This window comes from Thunnus maccoyii, chromosome 12, assembly GCF_910596095.1.
Source record: "Thunnus maccoyii chromosome 12, fThuMac1.1, whole genome shotgun sequence".
Taxonomy (NCBI): Eukaryota; Metazoa; Chordata; class Actinopteri; order Scombriformes; family Scombridae; genus Thunnus; species Thunnus maccoyii.
The window spans coordinates 3,544,504-3,569,566 of NC_056544.1; the positions used below are offsets into that span (position 1 = coordinate 3,544,504).

Genomic DNA, 25,063 nt, shown 5'->3' on the forward strand with positions numbered 1-25,063 from the left:
TGTGAAAACAGCCTTCTGGTGTCTCTGCACATAAAATAAAGCAGAACACATTTTGAGTGAAGGAGGACTTTGACAATAACATTCACCATGGATTTAAAAAAATAAAAGGAATTCATGTTAAGTGACCATTGGTGGCACAGATCACAATGTTTCATTTGTGTCCAAACTGAATACTTAACACTGAATGAGTCTTCATTTTGAAATCAGGTCTACTGTATGTCTTACATCTGATTCTGGTTTATTATTAAGCTGTGCGTTAAGTGTGTAAGGCATGTTTTCTTTTTTCCTAACTTTATTCTGATCTTTAAAACTTTGACTCGTTTATTAGATTTTCTATTCTAACATTTTTTTTAATTAAGAAAACTTCTAATATAAAGAAATATGTGAAAAATATCATTCCTTCTCAATGTGAAATATTGAAACAGTCCATCGTACCATCCTGTGTAAACAGCAGACTAACTACACTTTTGTGATGTAAACTGGCCCGACAGTCTAAAGGAGAGTGCTGTCGAGGACCACTGACAGGCCTTCAACTTTTTGTTCGATGGTGGGGCTGTCTATATTCGTGGCCTGGTTTTGGCTGGTTTGCTCCTCGGATTCCGACGGCAGTCTGTTCTTGGTCAGGTACTGTCTGCAGGAGCAGAAGGTGTTGTAGAAAGAGGAAGAAAGACCGGCAATATCTGTTGAGATGTAGGGAAGAACCTCTGGAGATGCCTGGTTATAATAACTGATCTGAAAAAGAACCAAATAATAACGGTCAAGTTAAGATTATATGTAAAAATACAATCAGCTAAAATCGCTGTTCATCTTACCAGTGACATGTTGTTTTTGGTCTCTAATATGGTAAATCCAGCACATAGAACCTCTCCTCTGTTGTATCCCTCAGTGGTGGGATGAGTGGGCAGCGACACTGAACGCAGAGCGATGACGTATGGATCTCTGAAGAGGTAAAAAAACAAAAACCAACAGTAAATCCTGCAGGTTAGAGGTGTGTGACCTTTGACGTGTTGTTGACATCTTCCAGACACTCATTCTACTGACCCAATGCCGCACGGTTTCCTCTTGGACGCCAACAGAATGAAGTCCTGGAGGATCCCATCTCTCTGATTGGCCGAAGCGGGGGATCTCAACCCACCGTGACCCACTGATGGGGCCACCACACGGTACAAGAAGTCATCATCGTCCACCCGGTGAATCAGCTCACATTTCCTAGTTTAGGACATACAGGGCACAGATGATAAAATGTAGTTTATTTGAAATAAAGTGAAGAAAATTTGATGATACTGTTAAAGAAATAGTTCCTTATTTTGGAAAATCCACTTATTCACTTTCTTGCCAAGAGTTAGATGAGAACATTCATACCACTGTCATGTCTGCAAGATAAACATTAAGCTAACAGCAGTCTGTTAGCTTAGCTTAGCATAAAGACTGGAAACAAGGAAACAACTAGTCTGGCTTCTAAAGCTCAGCAGTAAACATGCTATATCTTGTTTGTTAATCGATACGAAAAGTGAAAAATACATGGTTTTACAAGTGGTTCAGTCCAAGAGCTACATACTCAGCCCAGACACAGAGTATGTATAGATTGTTCATCACCTGAAACTTTAAAGACCTTGTATTGATACATCTCATTGGACTTAAGGCTGGACCATATGGACAAAATTAAATATCACAATATTTTTGACCAAATACCTTGATATCGATATTGCAACAATATTGTAGGGATGACTATTGGTGGTTTCACAAAATATTTACACAATGAGACTTTTGATAAATAATCATCAGTAATGTGGATATAATGACTAAGTGGATAAAAGCAAATAATAGAACAGCTAGAACAGTCTGGTAAGTTCAGAAAATTACATCACTTTACTGTAATGCAGCCTTTAAAACCAGGGAAACACAACACTTATGCCCTGTCATGATATAGATATAATATTGATATATTGCCCAGCCCTGATTGGACTATTCACATAAAGTGAGACCTGTGTTTCTACTTGGCCACAGTCACATAGCTGCCTGCCAGAAACCAGCAGAGTCTACACCAAACTAAACAAATAAGGCTATTTGGCTTCAGCAAAAGGTGACCTTTGTTTTGTATGCAATGTTAATCCCTTCTGATTATGAGCCTAAACCCAACTATACTAGCTGGATTCTTCACTGCAAAGGGAAAAAATGTGTATTTGTGAGATGTAACGTGTTAATTTGTTCCACCTTTTATGTTGCAGTGCTAACTGCTCATCAAAATAACAAAAGTTAGACTACTAACAAAAACCATCAATAATTAACAATTAACAACCACCAAGTAACAAAATTAAAAATATCAACATTCTGTTAAACCAACCAATGCTTCATGTCACACTAGGGTGCAATATCAATTTGAGGCTGTCAGATTGTGTGCTGAATGCCTGGTGAATCATAGTGCTATGATGTAAATAGAAGTATATGAAAACAAAGGTGTGTCTTCAGCTCATATCATCCATCTGAATGGCTCATATGTTTTAAAATGCAGCAAAGTCACACAAACTTCTTTTCTGTTTCACCTGCATTGTTTTTGTTTTTGTGTGTAATGGATGTATTAAAGAGAACAAGTGTGTTTCCTCCCTAAACTTTATTCAAAAACTGAACTTAGTGTCATTTAGTGTCAGAATTTGGGCCCTATCTTATGTCCAGCACAAAGCAGCACCAAGCGTGACACAAGTGTCTTTGTTAGTTTAAGAGCGACGCAGTTGTCATTTTCCCGTTCAGTGCCCACACTCTTTGAATAGCAAATGCACTTGCGCCCATCAGAGCGCCCATGGGCGTGTTGGTCTTTGAGGTGTGGTCAGGTGCATTGTTGGTGCATTGCTATCTTGAGGCAGCAGAGTGCGATTGCACTATTGACCAACAACAACCTGGTCTGAAGTCAATGGCGCAGTGTTTCACTGTTATTTTAAGGGCACATTATCAAGACAGTAATATGCACCTACATAGGCTGGTGCACAACATAAACTCTGCTTGTTAAACACACTTTGTGCACGGCCATGCAGCAGCGCACAGACATGCAAAAGATTACAAATAAAAGGATTACAATGTGAAAGATTATTACTGTGTACATCAACATATTTTAAAAAATACATGTCAGACATGTGGTTTGTAGATGTGGGTCGTAGTAGCTGTCACGTTGTGAGAATTTGGTCTTAAATTTCAGACACTGTCAGAATTTTATCTCAGGTGGTCTTTGGTCGCCAAAGCTCCACATCAGTCATCAGTGGACGTGTCTTACAGTGAGATCTAGGACACTGTTTTGAATCGATGACCAAAGATTTCACCATGTTTCTCTCACATAATATACATAACATTATATCATTCTCAAAATGGCATGGAGCTATGGATTTCAAAAAACTTCAGGACTAAAACTTATCAGTAACATGGTTGTGTGTGATCTGTTACCTCTAAAATCCTATCCTGAGCAGGATTGGTCATAAAGTATACCCTGACTTTTATACACACAGTGAAAAGACAATTTGTCAAGCTTGAACTGATCTTTTATAAGCATTTATAACCATTTATAACCATTTATAAGTGTGAGTGTGAGTGTGTGTGTTTGTATGAAAGCATTACTGATAATGTGTGTCCCAGCTTGTCCGGTTGCTTAGGTCAGCCAACAGATAAAAGGCTCTTTGAGGAGGAACATCCACCTCTGCTTCCACCCTGAAACTCAACATGGACTTCTGCTCCAGCGTGTAAAGACTAACCTAGGAGCCAAGAATAATATTAATCATCCAACTCCTCATGGGGAACGAAAAACTCTCTTTCAAGTAGAGAACAACAGATACCTTGTCTTTCTCAGAGCTGAGGCGCCAGTTGTTTCTAGCAGCCAACATCTTCAGAGCTGAAACATTGTTGTAGCTCAGATACACCTGGAAAACACACACAAATAAGTATACACACAGAGCACAAGAGAGCATTTTGATACCAGGCCACTGTATCATATATCATAAGCACATAAGCAGTGTTTACAAGAAGATATAAAGAATCAGCAGCAGCATTTTCTGATAGCCATCTGATGAAAATCACTAAATTCTCCTATCACATGCTACAAAGTTTTTCATATTAGTCTAGTACTGAATAAATCTGTATCTTTGTATTTGAAGTATGACATTTATTTTAGTTTTATTACTCAAATATACTTTATATTTCTGCTTGATTTTTTTTACACATTTACTTCATTTTCAGGCAGCCATCGATTTCCATTCATTTCAATATGGTATGAAAATTAACCTGCAGAGACTTGACGCTTTCTGAAGATAGTTAGATTGATCTGTCACAGACAACATTACATCTGCTTTTAGTGATGTTAAAGTTAAGCTATTGTTAAATGGTAATGCAGTAACTCAAATAAGTCAGATAGCATTTCAAGGTTGACTGAAAGTCATATTTTATCATCCCTCGTTGAAGTCAAAAATAATGTCAACATGTTTTTTAAATGTATCATTAATGGTTTTGTATTATTAGATTGAAAAAAGGGAATATTTGGGGAAATATCAGAAATGCACCTTGTTGTCTGAGCAGGGGAGTGTGTCAGAGGTTTATTTGTCTGACATTAGGTGGCAGGCTACCATTGTTACACCATACAGAAAGGAGACAAAGTAAACTAACTGCTGAACTACATATCATGGGCAGACAGTGTGTTGTTAGCAGTGGTATTGAGAAGAGTAAGAACCAAACCAGCATCGAAACATACCAAAGTGACATTTGCAGATAAGTTATCTATCCTGCAACTGACTTTTCCCCGGTGAATGTTTGTTTGGTGGCTGGTTCAACAAGCTAAGCTGCAGGACATGTGTTCATGTTTGTAAATTGGATAAGAAGGAGACTTTAGCAGGAAAGCTAATGTGGTTTGTTGTTGAGAGTCTGTGGCTCTTGTGTTGTGTAGCAGGATGCAATCAGGCTCAGTGTGACCGTCTGCTCTGCCTATGACGACACGTTACTGCTTTATTCAAGATTTGATTGGATGTATCAAAATAAGGACTCAAGCTACGTAAGCACATGACAGAACACATTATTTCATCAAAGTAATGCAAAACTAGGGGGCAACACCATGAAGTAAAAGAATTTAAAATATAAATTTCTCCTTTTTGGTTTTCTCAAAGGACAACTCAGGACAAGTGATTTACAGAGCAGTTATGTTACTGTAGTAGACAAAAAAGGCAGCCTAATTTCAGTTGGAATTTTGACTGTGATAACTATGCTGGACTAACTTTCACATTTCACTGAAATTAATTGAAATCAAATCAAAAACATGTTAGATGAATGCTTTGGAAAATGTCAAGTAGTATTATAAAGTCTACCAATTAAAATTTATACTCCTCTCTCAAATATGAATGATGATTTCAGTAAATGAGTAACTACACAGACCTTTGACCATAATAACTAATAGTAGTTTATTGTGACTTTACTGAATGAGTTGTTTAACAGAGTTACAAGTTCCTAACTGACCTTGTTATCAGTGGTGATTTCCCTGTTTATCTATGTAGATGCTGATAGAGCAGGTGTTGGTGAAACACTATCTTATTGTGTGATCTCAGATAGTGAATGTTCCTTGGAAAGTTGACCTATGTAAAGGTCATTGTTATTTCAAACAGATGACAGTTTTACAGGTTAAAGATAAAAAGCTTGCTGTTTGTTTGTGTGTGTGTGTCTTTATCTACTGCTGAACACTAAAACACAGTTTATCTGATAAAATGACGAGTAAAATTACACTATTAGGATGCTACAGCTACATTAATGCTGCTTATAAATAGTTAGCAAGAAGCTAACTTTCTGCCACCTTCTGCTCTCTGCTCTATTTTTTTTGTCTGAGAATATAACCAAACACACAATACAGGTCTTGTGTTTGTCAGATGTTTTTGTATCAGTTGCTGCTTTAATTGCCTGAATATCTGTTTTCAAGCACCAGGCAGTTGGTGTCATGGAGGTCAATAAACAATGCTATGCCAAAAATCTCAGAGTTCAGTCTGTGAGGATGCGACAGTTTCAGTTTTGCAGTTTTCTGATGTGTTATTGATCATAGCGATCACAGACTGATTCCTAAACATCCCTCACCTGGTTTGTGGGGTCCCATGGTACAGACAGAGGGACCTCGCCCTGTTTATGGGAAATTATGTATTTCCTGAAACAGCAGCAGGGGAGCAATTAGGAGCATTTTTGATATTTTCAAGTGTACAACACAACACAATTAGACCAATAAAAAGTTAAATCCCTCTTAGTTTTAGCTCAAACAAACTGAAAATATCATACAAACTGTTTGACTTCTGGTACACTGAGGTGGACATCTAAAAGCTGAGAAAGAATGTGCTCTTTACAGGAGTGGACAAATAGGTCACCTGTCCAATCTGATCTTCTTTCTGGCTATGGCCTCTTGGAACCTCCTCTCCCCTTCCTGTAAATGAAAGACATAGAAGGGGCTCATTTAAGCATACAATAGTGTTATTTCAATTAAAGGTGCAACATGTAGCATTTTTAGGTATTGCTGTGTTATTGTAAAATTAAAGGCATACTTGAGCAATTAAGTTTTGCACTTCTATAACATTGTCGGAATCACCAGAGATTAAAAAATAATAGTCAAAATGTGGGCAGCAGAGGCTGAGATATCCTAACTAGCTCCAAGAACACTGGATCCTACACTTCCCATAATGCACTTAACTTGATAGCATCTTTCACTTGACACTCCCTGACTGGCAACATCTTTCAAACTACTACTATATTGAAAGTACTACTGTCAAAGAATGAATATGTAAAGCCCCAAACATAACACCTTTCACCCTGCAACTCAACCATTCACTGCATGAATTATAAATCCAGGAGTACAACACAGATAAGAGTTGCTTCACTGAACATTATGCCGGCCCTTCAAAGGGTTCGTCAGTGGTGACGTTTTTCCGCCAGCATTCTTTCCACTTGTCAGGTCGTGTCAAGTTTATAGCTCTGGTCTTTGTTGAGCCAAGCGTTCACACTTCTCCAGTCCCAGCTCTGGAAAACTTACCGAGAAGATTATATGAAGTCAACTTCCATACAAATTCATATGACTGTGGTTTATATAGCTGGGAAATGATTAGCCATATGTAGTGCAGTATTTGAAAGGTGGTGGTGATTAACAAATCCAATCTGTTATCATTAGTTGTAATAGCAGTAGTAACGCTTTGTCAGTTTCTGAAAGTTATAAAAGATTGACCCCACCTGACCCACTGTTAGGTTTTCACCGGCTCATGTTTTGGAGTGTATAGTGTAGTGCCTGCCAAAAGCACACTGCCTGAATAAGCCTAGCTAATAAGTGCTTAAAAGTCTTAACCAGCAGGCATGACTTTATATACAAGTTATATTGCTTATTTTCCAGAATATAAAAAAAGTTATCTCAGCTATCTAGAAGCTATCTTAAAGGTCTGGTGTTCAGTTCACTGGAGCTGCAGTCAAAAATCTATTCCTGATAAAAAAAAATGGATCAAATACTCAAGGACAATTATCAGCCAACTCAACTCAGCGCACACAAAAGACAACTTTTTGATGTAACTATTTGATCTTTTTTATTACAGGGAATCTCACAAGGAAGAGAGAAATAAAGAATATGAAATAATACTATAATATAATTCGTACAGTCCCTTAGTGTCTTTTAGCTCATTGTTTTGGTTTTACACACTGCAACTTTACTGTTTTGGTTCAGTCTCTCTTATCATGTGTCTGTCTGCATGGAAGGTGCTGATCCTTACTATCTCAGAGACAGCAGAACATGTGGCCATGATACAGGTTGTTTTGGTTTCTGATTGGCTGGCAGGATTCCAATAAAACTGCATAACAGGGCACCTTAAACAAAGATCCGGTCAACATTTTGACCACCTTACTAAATCAGTCCACAACCATAGCAACATTACTTTAGCCTGATTCTTAACTACAAGTTAAAGTGATCATAAACAAACTTGACACATTGATTATGATTTCAACACCTACCTTGTTGTCTTTTGGTAAGTACCATGACATAATCACAATAATACATTTCATCAAGTCCTGATATAGAAAATAATGGACTCCATCTTACCTGTTATTTTCCCATATCAGCACATCTTGTCACCTTACTGCTAACTTGGTGTTGATTGAAATTTCTCATATTTCATCCAATCAAGTATTTGTACAATAAAGTGAATAGCTGGTGGGGACTTGTTATTTCTGTACCGCCTTTCTTAATCAGAACATCTTTGTGTGTTTTTCATGAGCAATTCTAATTCTGACTCACCACTGGTTCAGGTCGTATCCGTGGTAACGTACATGGCTTCCCATGGTCATCGAGCACCTCAAAGGTCATGAAGGCAGAGTTTATGTGCCGGTTGGGCCCTTCCTCCTGGTAGGCCTCTGCTCGCACTCCGACCTCAATGCTGCAGGACACATAAAACTGCTAATTTGCTCCATTCTTACAACAACTATTTTTCTTTGCTGTATATATTGAGTATTTACCCTTAAATACTGAGCTGTTGTTGTGATCTGTTGTCTCCAGATGGATCGCTCATGTTTTATCTTATCTGATGTTATCTTCTGTATCTTTATGACAGTTTCTGGACACAATGATACCTGTTTTTGAAGGCGTTGTTGACTATAGCCCTCAGAAGAAGTCTGTCTCCAACTTGAGAGGGTCCTCTGAAGGTAAACATGTCGATGGTCCGGAGAGTCGGGTGAGCCTGACACAGACGGCTACAGAGAGAGAGAAAGTATACAAACATTTTAAAAAGAAGACAAGAGACATTTCTGGAAACACTATGTATCTGTGTCATGTGGTTGCAAAAATGAATGTATTGTGTGTTAACATAAAAACTGTTGCAAGTCAAGTGTTTTTGAAGGTTGATACCAATACCAATGTTTTTAGATCAATGTTTTCAGCTGCTGATAGTTCGTGCAGACATGTAACACCTAAAACATTTAAGCTTTATATTCACCAAACTTGAATAACAAGTCTTAGGTGTTTACTCCATGTCAACAAAATCTCTGTTGTTTCAAACTTCTCCTCAGGGTGGGAAAGTTCAAAACAAAATACAGACCATCACGGGACACAAAACCTCTGAATCAGTGAAAGCCAGAATTAAGAAATTCTTTTAGGTGGGTAAACAGCTTGCTTAGGCAGAGTGAGGATGATTGTACACACTGATACTACAAAAGCTGTTTCCCACTGGAAGGTATGATTTCACCAAATATCTGATGCAAAGTAAAAACAATAAAAACATATTCACTAGCTACAGTCACAGAGGAAGTGATCAGAGACAAAACCCTGATATTGGCTACATATTTAAGTGTGTGTGTGTGTGCGTATGTGTGATTGTACCTGGCAGCAATCGTAGCAACATTCACCATCCAGGCCATGATCTGTCCTCCAAATGTGTTCACCTGGTGTTTGGACAAACAGAAATGAATCCTTTAACATGATAATGACACAGTGTTAACATGACAGTGAATAAAAGAGTCATTGGAGGCGTGCATGAATACAAAACAGCCTTTGATGTCACATAATACCTCATGCTTAAATTCACAAAAACATCATTTTAAATGGATTTCCATAATATGGTGTATTTTGGCATCATATCAAAATGTTTATGTTGATTTGATTCATTTGGACGGCTGATGCTTCATATTTAAATACATTTTTGCACAGACAGTATTGTAGATTTTGGTCCCCATATGTACATTGTAAGTACATTATGAGGGGATCTTCTAATGGTCAGTATGAACAGGAAGAATGATTATGGCAAGAAAAACCTATTTCAATGTTCATTTCAGGACCTGAATATTGTTTTAAGGCAGAAAAAATGTGAAACTATCCTTTAATACTGGGATATATAGACAGAGAGGAAGTCAAAGAGTTACATGAATAAATAACCTGATGGTTAGCGTGTGGAGGTAGAACCAGTTCAACACTCTCCACCTTGGTCCTCTCTGCTGCCACCGCATTGCCAACTGCAGAGTTGTCAGCTGACAAACACACAAAGATTTGGAAGTGAATGAAAGCTTTTAAAGGATAAAGTTGGCATTATCCTTTATTTTTCTAAATGTCAACAAATCCCATTGAAAGACCAAAACCAAGTGTGTTAGTCCATCTCTCAATACTTCCCAGCTTGTCTGTGGCACATAGTCCTAAACACATTGGTTCCTACTGATGTTCATATCTAAAACCGGGTCACACATACACAGTACATAGCTTCATTTTTACAAAAGCCTCAGTAATTTCCTAAAACAGCTGGCCACTGTAGTTTTTAGTAAAAGTTACACAAACAGGAGGAAATAGTGCCTTTGTTCATGGACTATTTTCAGCTGCGGATTAATCCATATTTGTTACTGAGCCAAAATAACGTGTGTGTTCATGGTAATGAGGGAACATGTCGTCCAGTGCAGCGATGTGTCTCACTGATGTGTTTTTAATAGTTTCAGTTCAGCCCTGCGTGTCCAGAAAGGGACATTAAATACTGAAATACAAGTTTTACAGATACAATCATAACTCATTTTTAACACAGCTTTATTGTGTTTATAGCCTTGATATTTTGTAATCAGTTGTTGTCCTAAACTTTTTAAGCGGTAAATCTCCAAGCTTGTGTCTTCTTAATCAGGGGAGCTACATTAGATGTGGATTGTTGTATGTTGTGATGTGGCAGTGTGCCTACCTTGCTGGATAGACCCATGGGAGAGCAGATCCCTGATGATGTCATCGTGTACCATCCTGACCCTCCGTCTCTCAGCAGCCACACTGTATTCAACCTGCTCTTTCTGAGTGTGAGGTACAATGGGCTTCAAGATGACCTGTGAGGTGATATGTCAGTAAGTATGTCCTTTTAGTGCGACTCCTTTGACTGTGACAGTTCAATAATGATTTCAATCTAGTTGTGCAGCCAATATTAAAGCAAGTTTTCACATCACACACATTTATGAAAGCCACAAAGGGTTATAATCGCGCCAAAATCATTTGCGTTCCATATGACCCATTACCTTCTTTCCAGTGTTCGTGCGCTGGGTGACAAAGGTGGCGTAGGCATGACACACCCTCCAGTGACGATCAGAGAACAGGTCCTCACAGCTCACCTGTATGCCCACCTGGGATGGGATAACAGATAATCTATGGTCAAAACATATGTATGGTTAATTCATATTTTGGGGCACTATCCTCTTTAAAAAATATCTTTGTCAATATTGGAATAAATTACAACTTTAGGAACCTGTAGCTGTGAGTTTTAGTTTAAAAAAAAGAAAGAAAGAGCAGCTCACAAATTTTTGGACAGGACAGCTAGCTGGACATGATGTTGGAGGTTTAGAGTCTGTCTGATACATAGCTGTAGCCCTGTTGTTTATCATGCTTAACCCTTCCACCGTCAGCCCTGAATATCTTGCTCTGAATAAAGCACAGTTAGTTATCGGCGGGCCCATGTGTTGTGTTGTGTTTACTGCCACAGAAAAGGACTAAATCTTTGGGTTATTTGCATAACAGAACAGAGAAAGTATTTTTTACACACAATGTAAACATAAACCTATGTGATTGTGTATACAGTTTAAAAAAACGATTTAGTGTACTTACACTTTAAGTAATGTGACCTTTCGATGAGTAACATGTAGTGTGTAAAATACTGCATTTTCCAACTCAAACCCTTGAACCAAACTGACAGGAAAATCATGAGTTTCCAAAAACAAATGAGAGCTGCTGAATCATAAACCTACAGTTACATTATCCAGGAGATTCCTGTGTGTCTATGTTAAAAGAAAACAGCAGCTCTTCCCACTTTGCAACTTTATTTTAGTTACAAATTCAAGTGAGTTCTTGCCTTACACGTTTACTACAAAGTAAAAAAAAGGGGTATAATAGTAACCATGTAAACAAAGCCAGAGTGCATGTTTGTCTTTGTGTATGTGTGTGTGTGTGTTTGTAGAAATGTGAACTTGTCTGACCTCCATACTGGTGTTAAAGGCTCTGTTGACCTTCGCCTTGATGTTCACCACCTGACCCACACTGAGCAAGAGAGAGAGAGAGAGACATTGAAGAAGAATGAGTACATACACATCGGCAAATCAGAAGAATCTACGCCTCCGCACACACACTTCCTCTTACCTGATGGTGTGTTCAAAGTGGATGTCATCCATGGAGGCAGTGACGCAGGGAGACCCAGCATGCCGTTCAGCTGACCATATGAAACAGAGATTTGTCATTTCCTGTCTGGCTAGTAGTCAGTGGTTACAACAGACACTGGACACTCACACTCAAACATATCCTCCCTACTACACGTACACACAGAAAAATAAGCATCACACCACATGACTGAACCTCACACACACACACACACACACCTCACCAGAGAGGCAGGCGGTGGAGTCCATCCATTTGAGCAGTTGTCCCACGCTCAGCTCCTGTTGATGGTTGCTGTGACAGGGCATCACTATCTGACTCATTTTCACCTCCGATGGGTTAACGCTCTCTTCTTCTTCCTCCTCTTCCTCCTCCTCTTCCTCCAGATCACCTGAAACTCTGGAACTCATCTTGGAAGCTGAAGGGAGAAGAAGAGTTTCTTATACCTATAAATAAACTTTCTTGATACTGTTCCTTAACTTTTGTTTTTTTAACAATTGTGAATGTGCTGGGAAGACATTCTACAGTTCAGATAATTGTGTAACTATTATCTGGTGGACAAACTATAGAGTGGTGACACTGTTTCAGAGCATATCTTTTGGCGGTCTAAGTTTTAAACCAATAATACCACCAATAACCACAAGAAGACATTTTGACATGTGACAGCAGGAGAAACACAGGTATAAATAATAAAATGAATGATGGCTGAATTCCATTTAGCTGTTTCAGTTTCAGGGTCCTGGTGTTGTTCAGCCGGCTCACTGTCACACTGTCACGACTTCTTGAATAGAACAGAGCCATTGTAAATATTATTAGTAACAGCTGTGCTTTTCCTACTGTGAAAAAGTCAATAAAGGCTTTTAATACACAGTTTCTATTTATTCCCCATAAGACTGTCTCTGGAGAACTTTTTTTTACCATATTTAAATCACCCTATTGATTTTCATGTAGCCTTAGTATTTAGTCTGCAGATGTATTATGAGCTCAGCAAGAACATAATAAGGATAAATACATTACTAGAACAATAATACAAGAATATTAAAGGACTCTGATTAGGATGTGGACCAAAAAACATGATCAGGACATCCCAAATAACCCTATTAACCTTTGACTTTCCTACAAGAAATGTTAAAAAAGCAGAAGCTCTGGCTCAGGGACCGGCTGCCAACTCTCACTTCGCAGGAGGCCGGACTGTTATTGGTCTGCCTGGTAAAAAGAACAAAAGGGATCAAGAGGAGGCCCTGTTGAGGGCTTCAGATGCATTTACTGTATTTGGCCCAGCAGAAATTGGGACTTTTTTTGTTCCCAGCTGTTTCACAGTTTGGCAGTTCCTTGTTTTATGTACTATCTGAATAAATTAAAGCATGTCTAAGTTTCAATCAGATCAGACTGGAGTGGTGTTACATGTTCATTTTTTTCTCTTTTTACCATAAACATCTAGATCCAGTTTCCTGAATAGTTACACCTGCTCAGGATATGTAATGTGAACACTAGTAAACATGTAGTAGAAGCATGACGCCCATGTTTATTGTAGTTTACTCTGAACTACTTTACTACTATACGGATTAACTTCTCTATGTGACGTAAACTTTGAAAAGCAATGTCCCAAATGTCATAAATGTCTCATTAGGTCTTGAGGGTTGCACTCACGCAGCCAGTGATGGCGACATAGTTTACTGCAACAGTTTCCTGTAACATGATTCATTTCAGACAGAATCTGAACCTCCTCTACGTTCCACAGACAGACGTTACATCTGCGAGGCTGTAGTGGGCTCAGTTTTAAAGCTACAGATACTGGTATCATATGAAACTAGGAGACCTAAGGAATCTATTGGTACCAACCATGTCATGCTAGCTTGTGGGGAAAGGGGCTAAATAATGTTCCAAATTTAGGCTAAATTTTGACAAGGGATAAGCTGGCATGACCATTTACAAAGGGGTCCCTAGACCTCTCATTGAGCCCAATTGTATTCATGTGTGATGATGTTAGTCCCCTTAGTAGCCATTTCATTGTGTTGTGACCTCTAGGATAATCACAGCCTCATGAAACTTTACAACCACAAATTAAAAACCAGGACATTCAGAAGATGTATGTTTTTCCTAGATACATTGATAATAAGGGTTTCTGAGCAAAGGAAGAGAAGTGCTCGCCATCCAATCGCTGAAAAATGCGATTCTTACAGAGATCTCCAAATGTCAAAAGTTTTTGATACCACATCATCACAGCATGAATTTTTCTATGGTCTTCCTCAAGGTTTTGGTGTCTTAATGTGGTGTTTTGGAGGGATTTTTGATCATTTTTATCAATTCTTGAGTGGTCAAAAATGGTTAAATTTTGCACCAAATCTGTGTAACATCAACCCAAAAATTGTTGCAACAACTTAGAGACATAATTGAGCATGGGAATGACCATAATATACCGCCATCATAATGTTCTAAACCCTTATACACTCTCAACTTTCGAAATTTGAATATGCATCAAAACCAAAACACAATGTTCATTACAAATTTATGACTTGACACACATTGCTGAGCTGCATCTCGAATTAATCTACCGGTTCCCAGCTTTCAGATGATGTATATCACTTCTATGTGGCATATACTGTTGACCTGCTGTCTCCCCCTAAAACCCACATCATTGTGTTGACATTGTGTTGAGGCAGCTTTGGTTGGCTGGCTGATGGTTTGAACATAAGGCTGAAACAGAGAACTGCATGGTGGAGTTGGAGCCCTGCCAAACACCCCAGAGAGCCTTATATATCCTGTCTATCACGAATGCATCGACCACACAGATAAAATGAACAATGCAGTAACTAAGCAGTTAGTAATTAGTAGGATAAATACCTGCAGTCTCATGAGTATATTTAAGTATTTAACGTTAGATGAACAGATGTGAAATACAAGGAAAACACACAGCTGACCGTTCATGCACTCAGAACAAACTCCACACAGTCACAGATATGAAAGACAACTTCACCTTAAACATATGACACAGAAAATATCGACAACAGAAGTAAAACTTTGCTATTCACATAAACTATGTAATCATTCATTAATTAGCTAGAATGTTACGAGCGAGCAGTTAAGTTAGCTTATAACTAAAACAAATCTGTGACGCAGACGCATAGCTCGTTGGTTAAAATACAAACTAATGCTGATAACTTTTTGAGTAAACGCGGAATAAAATGTAAATGTGGCAGATAAACTCAGACATGTTCGCGTACTGACCTGGCAGAGACAAATAACAGTATCAAGCTAACCATTAATAGGATGTATTAGCAAAGGGTGTTCCGGTCATACCTTTCAACCGTAATGTTTCTAACGTTAGTTAGCGAAAACCTCTGGTATTTTACTTTTATTTCTGTTTAACTGCTTACCTGAGTGTGTTTACCTGTGTGTATTTACCTGTTTACCTATGTGTGTCTCCATGTTTACCTGTGTGTTTCCATGTAGAAAATATGGTAAGTCTTGTCTGTTCAAGTATTGATCATATGTAAACTGAGGTATTTAGTGTATCACTTGAAAAGAGAATACGTAGATACACGATCAACTGACAGACAATGGTCGACCTAAACAGACTAGACTTACCACAGAACCTACACCTGCAATATCTGCTCTTTTTGATGCATGGCACTAATTGCTCTCAGTATAAAGGCAATACACCTGACTTCCGGTATGTTTCTGTGTATCTTTGGCTAACTTGACACAGCTCAATATAACGCAAATTGCAGTTTGGACTAGAAAACAAAGTACTACAACTCTGATAATGTTTTGATTTACCTTTCTGTAGCTGTGTGTGCTGTAGATCTCTTCAGGCAGGCCTCACTCTCTCTCTCTGTTTGTCTCTGAGGACAGTTCAGTGTGTTTTACAGCGTCTTGCTGCCGTTCCTTTGATTTGAGGGCGTAGACTGACTCACACCGCTGTGCTCCACCTTTTAAGGAAAATATGCTGACATACAGTCTGTCCGTTAACACTGCACTCTCTTTTTTTAAAAAAAAAAAATGTAAGAAACACATTACTCTCATGTGAACAGATGTAATCCCGTGTAAACCAGTCAGTTATGTTAGGTCTAGTTTTATGGTCAGTAAATGTAAATGAGGAGGGGTCAGCCACCCTGCAACTTTGGAAACTAACTTATAGAAAAGTGCAAAATCATTCAATTGGTTATTTTTGACACTTGACACAAGTTTGAAATACTCTCTATCCCCTGGGTGCCTTTAAAGTGATTTATTGCAACTTTGATTATTAATTTTAAAGTTTTAGTCACAATTTGCATCAATCAAATATATAGATTTTTTCTCTAATGATATATCTATGTATGTATTCTTGCATTGTCTCTTAAAAAGACCTTTTGACTGTAATGACATTACCTGATTAAAGCCACTCTGTAATATTTTTAAAAAATCGTAATCTGGCGACTCCTGGTGGTACTATCATGAACGACAGACAGTAATGTACACCATCACCTGCACCAATTTCCATTGTGATTCGTTTCATTTTTCTATGAAAAAAAAAAAAAGCCTGCCATCAGAATAATTATGGTGACATAAAAATACTACACATTACAAAGTAACTATAAATATCAGAATTACTAAGCAAAGTTGTTATTAATAATGTTAATGATGGGGCAATCTGGCAGCCTAGCGGTAGAGGTACTCTTTTCCTGTCATATCTCCACTGTCACTGCCTAATCATGGTATAAAATACCTCAAAAATAATATTAATGATGGCACAGTTCCATCAAGTGTTGCAGTAATTCATTACAGTGAGCCACCATGCTAGGGTACAGGACCAAGCTCATTTAGCTGGAAAGAAGCCATCATTGACGTATTTAGTTGTACCTGTGCTTTTTCAGATATCACATGTCAAAATGTCTATTGACTGGGCCAGATTATTGGTGGTTGTTACAAGACATGATCATAAAGACAGCCATTCAGTTCTGTGGATAATTGGTTTGCCAAAGATTCACTGTAGACATTTTGCTATGTCACAGCAGAAAAGGCGCAGGTGTAACTAATAGCATTAATAAAGACTGTATTTCATTTAGAGACCAGGGACATGTACACATAAATGGAATGCAGCCATTATTAACATTATTAAGTACACCCGTGCTTTTCTTGCTGTGACATTTAGAAAAGGTGTGAACAATGTCTGTTCCTTATTGTGCATGGTGGCTAACATACATAAAACAGATCATTAATGTTAGTTGCACCTGTGCTTTTCCTGCTATGACAGGTCCAAATGTCTGCAGTGAGAAAAGCTCTCATGTTGTGTGTAGAGGTTTGGATATATGTTAATGTCTCCTGTCCAGAATGATTTCTAGACATGCTGATATTTCCATCACTTCTAGACATTTTATCCTGTTTATCATCATCTATATTTGCGACACAGCACCCTAAATGGAGCTGGTTCCTGCTGTCTCTTCCCATGAGTACTACTGTGTTATAACAGCTTTGAGGATGAACATTCGTAAAAATCAAAAAAAAAACAAAAAAAAACACACTTGTGTACATATTCAGAATGACACTTTTTTATTGAGTTCTCATAGTAGCAAGAACAAACAGACAGACGGAGTCAGTGTGTCAAAATGAATTTTAAAGTTTCAGTGCGTTTAAATTACACACTGCAGCATGAAATTGGTTTTCAGAGATATTGATTTAGATCACAGACACACACATACAAACACACATACTTGTCTAGTGACTCACTGCTCAGAGTGTGTCCATCCACACACACACACACACACACACACACACACACACACACACAGACAGAGGTATGTAGTCCTACACAGCTCCGTGTAGGTACAGGGCCAGGAACCTGCTGAATGTCTCAGGTTTGTATCCTGTCAGACCAGCTGGTACCTGCAGGGAGACACACAGCAGCCAATCAGAATCACTTAACTGTTGACCTCTGCACCTCTTCTTACCCCGTGCAACCAGACATTATCGTAAGAACACAATGTCATGCAAAAATGTAATTATTGAAATGTTGGTGATGGAATCAACTGCTTCATGTCCTAAACTGTCACATGACAAGATCATGTGACAGCCACAAACTGACACACAATCAATCTTGTTGAGAGAACATGGCTGTAAAAAAAACAGCAGGTTTGGGAGTGATTGTCATACCTTCACTTGCTTCTTCTTGATGAGTGGTCGGACTTTTGCAAAATCATAGAGTTCAACGTCTTCTTCCAGCCACAACTGCAAATGATCAAAAAAGTAATGAGAAAGAGAAACAGCGAACCTGCTCCAACATCATGATTTTTTGCTTTATTGCTTAATGAAATTATTTTGACAGACAACTGTTGATGAGCTAGTTTTGAGGACAAGATTCTTTGCATAACGTTTGTATTTAGGTTACAGTATTTAGCCCTGAATCAAGGCCAGGTCACACCAATGCTAAATCTTTTGGTAAATTCAATTTGATTTCAAAGGAATCTGCATGAAAGTAAATCCACACAGTTTTTTTCCACTTCAAGTCCGACTTTGGTTCACTTTAACAGGCGAACTTGAAGCGTTGACCGAAAGGCCTTTTTCACAGCAGACACTTTGACATGTCAAAGCAGGAAAAGCACAGGTGGGTGCAATTATTAACATTACTGATGGCTTATGTTGGTTCACCAGTATGACTTCCTTCCACATTTAAATGGAACTGAGCCTTTGTCAATGTTATCAATTCCACCTTTACTTTTCTTGCAACAGCTGTGAAGAAGGTCTATAGCAAGCAGTCTTGACAGAGCTGACGCGTGAGAAGATGAAGAGCCGGAGAGTCCAAAATAGAGGAAGCTACCTTTTTTTTTTTTTTTTTAGCTGTGTTGCATCATTCCCTTTTATTTAGCAAAACTAAAGAGCAATGGTTTGCATGAGACAGGAGTTGAATTTGCAAACTCACTATTAGTGAGCTTGTTTTCACAATGCCAGGAGGAAGTATACATAACCATTGTGAGAAAATAATTAGAGAAGTTTAGTGACTGACTAGAGTTAACAGCTACATCTAGTCCTGTCAGTAGTGACTAAGGCCTAATTTACATCCGGTGTTAACATGTGATCTGTATCTGGATAATGACATTCAGTCTATGGGTCTTTCTATTTACATTTGGTATTAAAATGTGTTCTTGTTTTCTCAGTTGTGCCCACACTGTGATCAGATCCTGATATGCAAATTAGACAGGCGGTACAGATCGCATTTACACCTGCTGAGAACCAATCACAATGCGAGCCGAACCAATTCTAGAAGGGGTCTAGCCAATCAGATCACATTCCAATCACAATACATTCTGAGTGTATGTACACCAGCATTAACATGCAATTTCACTTATCCAGATAACATATCCAGATACAGATGGCATGTTAATACCAGGTGTGAATGGGGGTGACAATCACCAATCTTCTGGCCTCACCTATTTCACCTGGACAAGATCATGTGACTTAATGGTTTGACTGCCGCTTTAAAGCATTAACCAGTATTAAAGTGCAAAGACTTGGTCTCGATATGCTCATAATGTTCTGATACTTTATAGATATGAGAGGGAGCATATTGAAGGTATACTCCACTGTAAATAAACACTCATAGCCTTTAAAGGTGGCTCTGAAAAGACTGACGCTTGCTCCTTCACGGAGGACGGCAGCTGTAGTTAGCTTGGATTCCCAAAAGTTGCACCACACCCCAGAGTCACAGCGAAAACAAAAACATCCATAGAACCTTCTCCAACCGTCCAGCAACATAATCCTATCCCCTGTTGTTCTGCATGTTCTATCGTCATAGTTTCTCCACGATATTGCTGAATATGCTGTTTGTATTCAGTTACATATTGAAGTGAAGTGAGGATTGTTTGGATCACATGATTATGCAGCAGGAATGGTTTCAGAAAGTTCTATGGATGTTTTAAAGTATTTTGACTTTTTGCTGTGATTGTGGGTAATCATTGGAACATTTTGAATCCTTTAAAAAAGATGGTGTGGCAACAAACAGCGCCCAAAAAAGCTTTGCTATGTACTAAAGCACAGCTGAAACATTTAGTGGATTAATCGATCAGCAACTATTTTGATAACATTTGAATAATTGTTTTAATAATTTTGAGGATTTGATGCTTTTCTTTGTCATACATGATAGTAAACTGAATATATTTGGCTTTTGAACTGTTGGTTGGACACAACAAGACATTTGAATATGTGATCTTGGGTTGGGGGGAGCAATTTTCACTACTATCTGACATTTTATAGATAAAATGATTCATAGATTAATCTAAGAATCGGCAGACAAATCGATAACAAAAATAATTAAACCGTTCACACACACGCTGCTAATTAGTATTATGACTTGTGTATTTATGTTTAAGTTGTAAGATTATAATAAATGTAGGTTTTGTGGTATTTACTGCAGAACTGCGGGTTTGTGTTTATTCAGTCTACCTATTATTTAAGCACTAGCTCTGTCATAGCTGCATATCCTGCAGTAATGTAGCAACGCTTCCCTCGTAGCCAATAACATGTTGTATGTCTGATTCTCACTCATACAGCTACAGAGTACATTCAGCTAATATAACAAAGATGAAGCACCTGGTTCTTGATGCCGTCGTCTCCTGAGAGATCTGTGGTGTTGAGCTGGAAAACCAGAAACTGGAAGATTCTGCCATTGGTCCCCACTGCCTGGACTGTTATTGGATGATCTAATACACGCTGGGGCTGGGTCTGAGACACACACACACACACACACACACACACACATAAAAACACAGTGAAGGAGGTAGAAAGATGATTATGATTTATATGAAATAAAGTTAGACAGATTGAGAACATACTACTGTATTTAAGACATGCTAGTCGTTGACCCAGACAACTCCACCCTGTTAACGGTGTGTGTGTGTCATTATGTGTATTTCCTTACCCCGTACAGTGTGTGTGCGCGGGCCAGAGCGTTTCCAAAGGTGAACATGATCATCTTGGCTCTGAACTGATCTGGGCGGAGCTTACAACGAGCATCAGCTCCCTCCAGGAAGTACAGAGTGTGGGCATGAGGGTAAGGGTAGTCACCCCTGAAACCTGATTGGATGAGAGAGATGTCACACTCCTTATACTGTGCTCAGTCTCACCTGGAGACTGCAGACTACTATCAGACCATTATTCCTGTAACACGGGACAGGACCGGGTGTCTCCTCACCTGACGAGTTCAACTCCTTGTACACGTGTACTTTCTGCAGGTCGATGGTGGGCGAGACGGGATAGAAGGTTTCCAGGACGTGATCTGCCGTAGCTGCCACTTCCTGTTTCCCAGAAACCTCTGGGAGAGGATCCATGCTGCTATGCAGTAAACCGTTCTGACCCCTGATCTGTAACAGGTCCTCACCTGGAACACAAACATAAAACAGAAATGGAAGTCTATTAGAAAGCATTCAGTACGTTCAGATTTATTATTATTTCAGGCAGCATCCGTCAATTTTATTCTTCACTGCCTTTCTTGGCAGATAACTACTTTCTTTGCCTGTCATTGTTGCCAACTGTCAGTCAGTGGAATCAGCCTGCATGCCTGCTAGTGTACGCGATATAAATAAAACAGGCACCCACTTGCTACTAGCAGTCAAAAACTCCACAGGGTACCTTTAATCCAATAATACCTCTTTTCCATGAAGCTGCCAGTGAATATCTCTCAGCAAAGATCCTCCTTCCGATGGCTGGGTGACTGGGCTGTAGAGTAGCACACAGATGGAGCAGGTTGAAGAGCAGTGTGTTGCTGCGGGAGGAACAAACCAGCGGTGAGCATAAATGTGCGTGTGCTGCCATCAGTTAGCAAGATTCAACCAAATATTTACAGAGTCAACACATTTGTTACTTTTGAAAAACAGCAAACTCCTTTACACAGTATAACACACACAATAGGTGTTAATATAAGCTACTCCATGGTGACTTCTGGTGACTCTAAACAACTAAGGCCTCCATTTTTTTTCTATGGAGAGAGTGAAGATGCTGAATTTTATGCCTGGCTGCTTTCAACTTTGATCTAGTTCTTCATGACATTTCAATGCATAACCAATGAGATAATAGCATGGATGAAAAACATTTCATTTTGGGGGGCATTTTAGGCCTTAATTAAATAGTCTGCAGGAGAGAGATGACAGGAACTCAATTCATGAATTTTGAGTATTATTATTGTGAGTCATGGTTGGCGCTTCAATCCCCTAGGCTACCAGGGCGCCCCTTAAGTATCCTCTTCTCCGCAGTAGTCGAACTGCCAGTGCCTTCTTTTGTGTTAAGAGAAATGTATAATTCACTAACAGTCTTTGCTGAGGCAGTTTTGTTTTATTTCTTGCTTTTGTAACCTAACCCTGCGCTACACTTTGCCTTTGTGACTGTGCTCTGTAACCCATCTTGTGGTGAGCACAGATCATACCAGATAATGTGTGGAGAACCTAACAAAACAAGGCATGACCTACATCCATCACATTTTAAAGACTGCTAATTCAACAAAACTCTCACTGAACTGACACTGATGTTGTCTAATCCAAGCTTATATTTAGGGATGTAACTAATATTTATCTTTTTGATTAATCAGTTAATCACTTTGTCTATAAAATGTCAGAAAACAGTAAAAAAAAAAAAAGCTGCAATTCCTCACATTTACAAAACTGAAAGCAGTGACTGACAGTGAAGAAAAATGGTGTTAACTCTTCTTGTATTTGTTTACCAGATGCAGTAGCCATGTACAAAAAGACAGAATTTGCATCAGATTCTCTGAAAGTTTGCAGTTTTTGTCATGGTTTAATGTTTGTTAATCTACTACTACTATACAATTATACAGATGTTATTGAGACTTCACACTCTACCTGTATTTCTCTTTGTTGGGTCGGTCCTCTGTTGTGTCCCAGAAGCGGGCATGTTTGATAGCGTTCTGCACGCGCTCATCTTGATTTGGTATCTGATTGACAGGACTCTCCGCCAATGAGAGGAGATGAGGGGGCAGACCAGAGATCATCTTAGTTTTGGTCAACCACAGAGCCTGAAGCACACCTGAGAGAGAGAGACATGATGAAGATGTGAAATGCCACAGAGTCTGGAAACATTATCGGCAACAGTAACATGCACTTTATGTGACGAGGAGAAAATGAATGCAAAGTGAGAAGTTCATAATAATCACATGACATGACATAAACTAACAAAACACTAGCAAAAAGGTTTCTGTTATAGACTTAGACAGTCTCATCTGCCAAAGTTAGTGCAGGTTTAGGCTACTGTGACATCTTAAAATTAAATAAATTCGGCCTAACAATAATCCACCAAGCAGCACGTGAACTAATAATCTCAGGATTTGCTTCTTCTCTACTCTGAGTCTGCTGTGAATAGATCGGCAGTAATAGCAGAGCCTCAGTCCTGTTTGTGTCTCATGTTTTACCTTTTACACAACATAGATGTGCTTGTAGTGAACACAGTAGTGACTCTTTACCTTCCAGCGCGTTGGTCCTCTGGTTGTACACATAACACGGCTTCTCTTTGTAAAGCGGCATCTCCTGAGCCGGAGGAGCTTTGTAAAACCTCGGGTCCTTGTAGTCCCGTTCCCAGTGTGGACTGGCGGGTTTAGCCAGCCCCGGCACATAATGCATCCTCTCCCCATATGTGACCCTCTCCAGTCCGGGGATGTCCACTCTCTCCCTGGGCTGCCGTGGAGGAGGAACCTTGGCTGTCAGACAGCGGCTGGTAGTGAGGTGTCTGCGGGCCTGCAGGCTGCCGGCTCCTCCATGTGCGGACAACCGCCTCAAACCCTTCATCAGGACGGCTTGAGAGAATAGCGGAGCCGCCGTTTCTGGAAACATGTCTCCTCCTGGTCTGCTTCTTATCGAGTATTCAAGATGAAAGCTGTTACTCTGACTAAAGTCATTGCCTGTCAAAGTAAACGCTGCTGTAGGGCGCCGACATGTTGGATCCTCTGACTTCTTCGGGGACTTTTTGCCAGTAAAGCAGACTCATGGAAGTAGAGAGCGCCCCCGACAGGTTACAACATCCACAGTCCTTCTGTGCAAAAATGTATTTAAAAGTTTATCTGAAGCTAATATGAAGCTTGATATGACTAACTCGCATTGCTGAAGCCTCATAGAAGCTTCACATCAACTTTTAAATGCATTTTGCACAAAATGATTGTGTGGACACACTGTGGATTTTGGCCTTTCAAGACCTCTGTAATGCCAGAAATCTAATTCTGCTGAAAAAACACAAACACCTTTATTTTTTTTATTGGATTTTTTTGTCCAAAAAAGGGTATAAAGAGGTTGAGGTGAGTTTATACCCATTTTTTATTCTGCACAGCTCATTTATGATGGCATTTTAAGGATGCTAAACAGCCAAATAGTACACATTATTATGTCTTTACATCTGGTTTGAGCAGACATTTCAGTAAGCCTTACAGGGGATTTTTGTCTGTTGTAAAACAGAAAAACAAAACAAAACAAAAAATGTCATGGCTATCACTACTGTGTTTAGGACTATTACTAAACCCTTGGAACAACATACATATAGTTTTCATATAGAATATGTCTTACAAAATCTGTTTTCACAAACCACACCAAAAGTAAAATAAAACATGCTAAAAGATGATTTACATGAGAGATGAAACACAAATTAAAATATATCATGAACATTAGAACTTAGCAGGGAAGCAAGAACGTAAACACTAATTTGTAGAATCCAGAATAGATTCATCCTGAAGTTGCTTCATTGAAATTAAATAATAACTTAATTTGAGAATTAAAGAATGCAAAAACTAAAATATGGAATTAAGTTATAAAGGCGAATAGTAGAAACAAAACATTGTTGTGGAGAGAGATCTGCATCCTTCTCTTCTCTTCTATCCTCTCATCATTTCTTGTATTTTACAGCAAGGCAGACCAAACAGAGGAGGAAGATGGCACTTTTTCCCAGAAGCATCCAGAACCATAACTGACCCTG

The 25,063-nt window shown here is 38.9% G+C and overlaps 2 protein-coding genes across 8 annotated transcripts; both read right to left on the reverse strand.

Annotated features, from left to right (window-relative positions):
• Nucleotides 1-195: 195 nt before the first annotated feature.
• Nucleotides 196-16,077, reverse strand: acot11a (acyl-CoA thioesterase 11a). Of its 6 annotated transcripts, none has more exons than XM_042427651.1 (17): nucleotides 15,905-16,077; nucleotides 12,351-12,542; nucleotides 12,110-12,179; nucleotides 11,950-12,010; nucleotides 10,999-11,103; nucleotides 10,677-10,812; nucleotides 9,899-9,990; nucleotides 9,347-9,408; nucleotides 8,602-8,721; nucleotides 8,270-8,408; nucleotides 6,369-6,424; nucleotides 6,088-6,154; nucleotides 3,819-3,902; nucleotides 3,604-3,737; nucleotides 1,042-1,209; nucleotides 813-939; nucleotides 196-732 (listed from the first exon to the last, which is right to left on the reverse strand). In XM_042427651.1, exons 2-17 carry the CDS (start codon nucleotides 12,532-12,534, stop codon nucleotides 493-495), a joined length of 1,845 nt encoding a protein of 614 aa, XP_042283585.1. In that variant the 5' UTR covers nucleotides 12,535-12,542; nucleotides 15,905-16,077; the 3' UTR covers nucleotides 196-492. The 6 variants fall into 6 exon arrangements, with proteins under 6 accessions (XP_042283585.1, XP_042283589.1, XP_042283587.1 ...); XM_042427655.1 differs by lacking the exon at nucleotides 15,905-16,077 and adding an exon at nucleotides 15,713-15,780; XM_042427653.1 differs by lacking the exon at nucleotides 15,905-16,077 and adding an exon at nucleotides 15,530-15,605.
• Nucleotides 12,323-24,069, reverse strand: mrpl37 (mitochondrial ribosomal protein L37). Of its 2 annotated transcripts, XR_006099157.1 has the most exons (9): nucleotides 23,568-24,069; nucleotides 22,951-23,134; nucleotides 21,745-21,860; nucleotides 21,291-21,476; nucleotides 21,018-21,172; nucleotides 20,690-20,821; nucleotides 18,257-18,331; nucleotides 17,856-17,989; nucleotides 12,323-12,345 (listed from the first exon to the last, which is right to left on the reverse strand). XR_006099157.1 is itself a non-coding variant. In XM_042427657.1 (8 exons), exons 1-8 carry the CDS (start codon nucleotides 23,932-23,934, stop codon nucleotides 17,912-17,914), a joined length of 1,293 nt encoding a protein of 430 aa, XP_042283591.1. In that variant the 5' UTR covers nucleotides 23,935-24,069; the 3' UTR covers nucleotides 17,640-17,911. The 2 variants fall into 2 exon arrangements, 1 of the variants encoding a protein (XP_042283591.1); XM_042427657.1 differs by lacking the exon at nucleotides 12,323-12,345 and having other exon boundaries at nucleotides 17,640-17,989.
• Nucleotides 24,070-25,063: the final 994 nt, after the last annotated feature.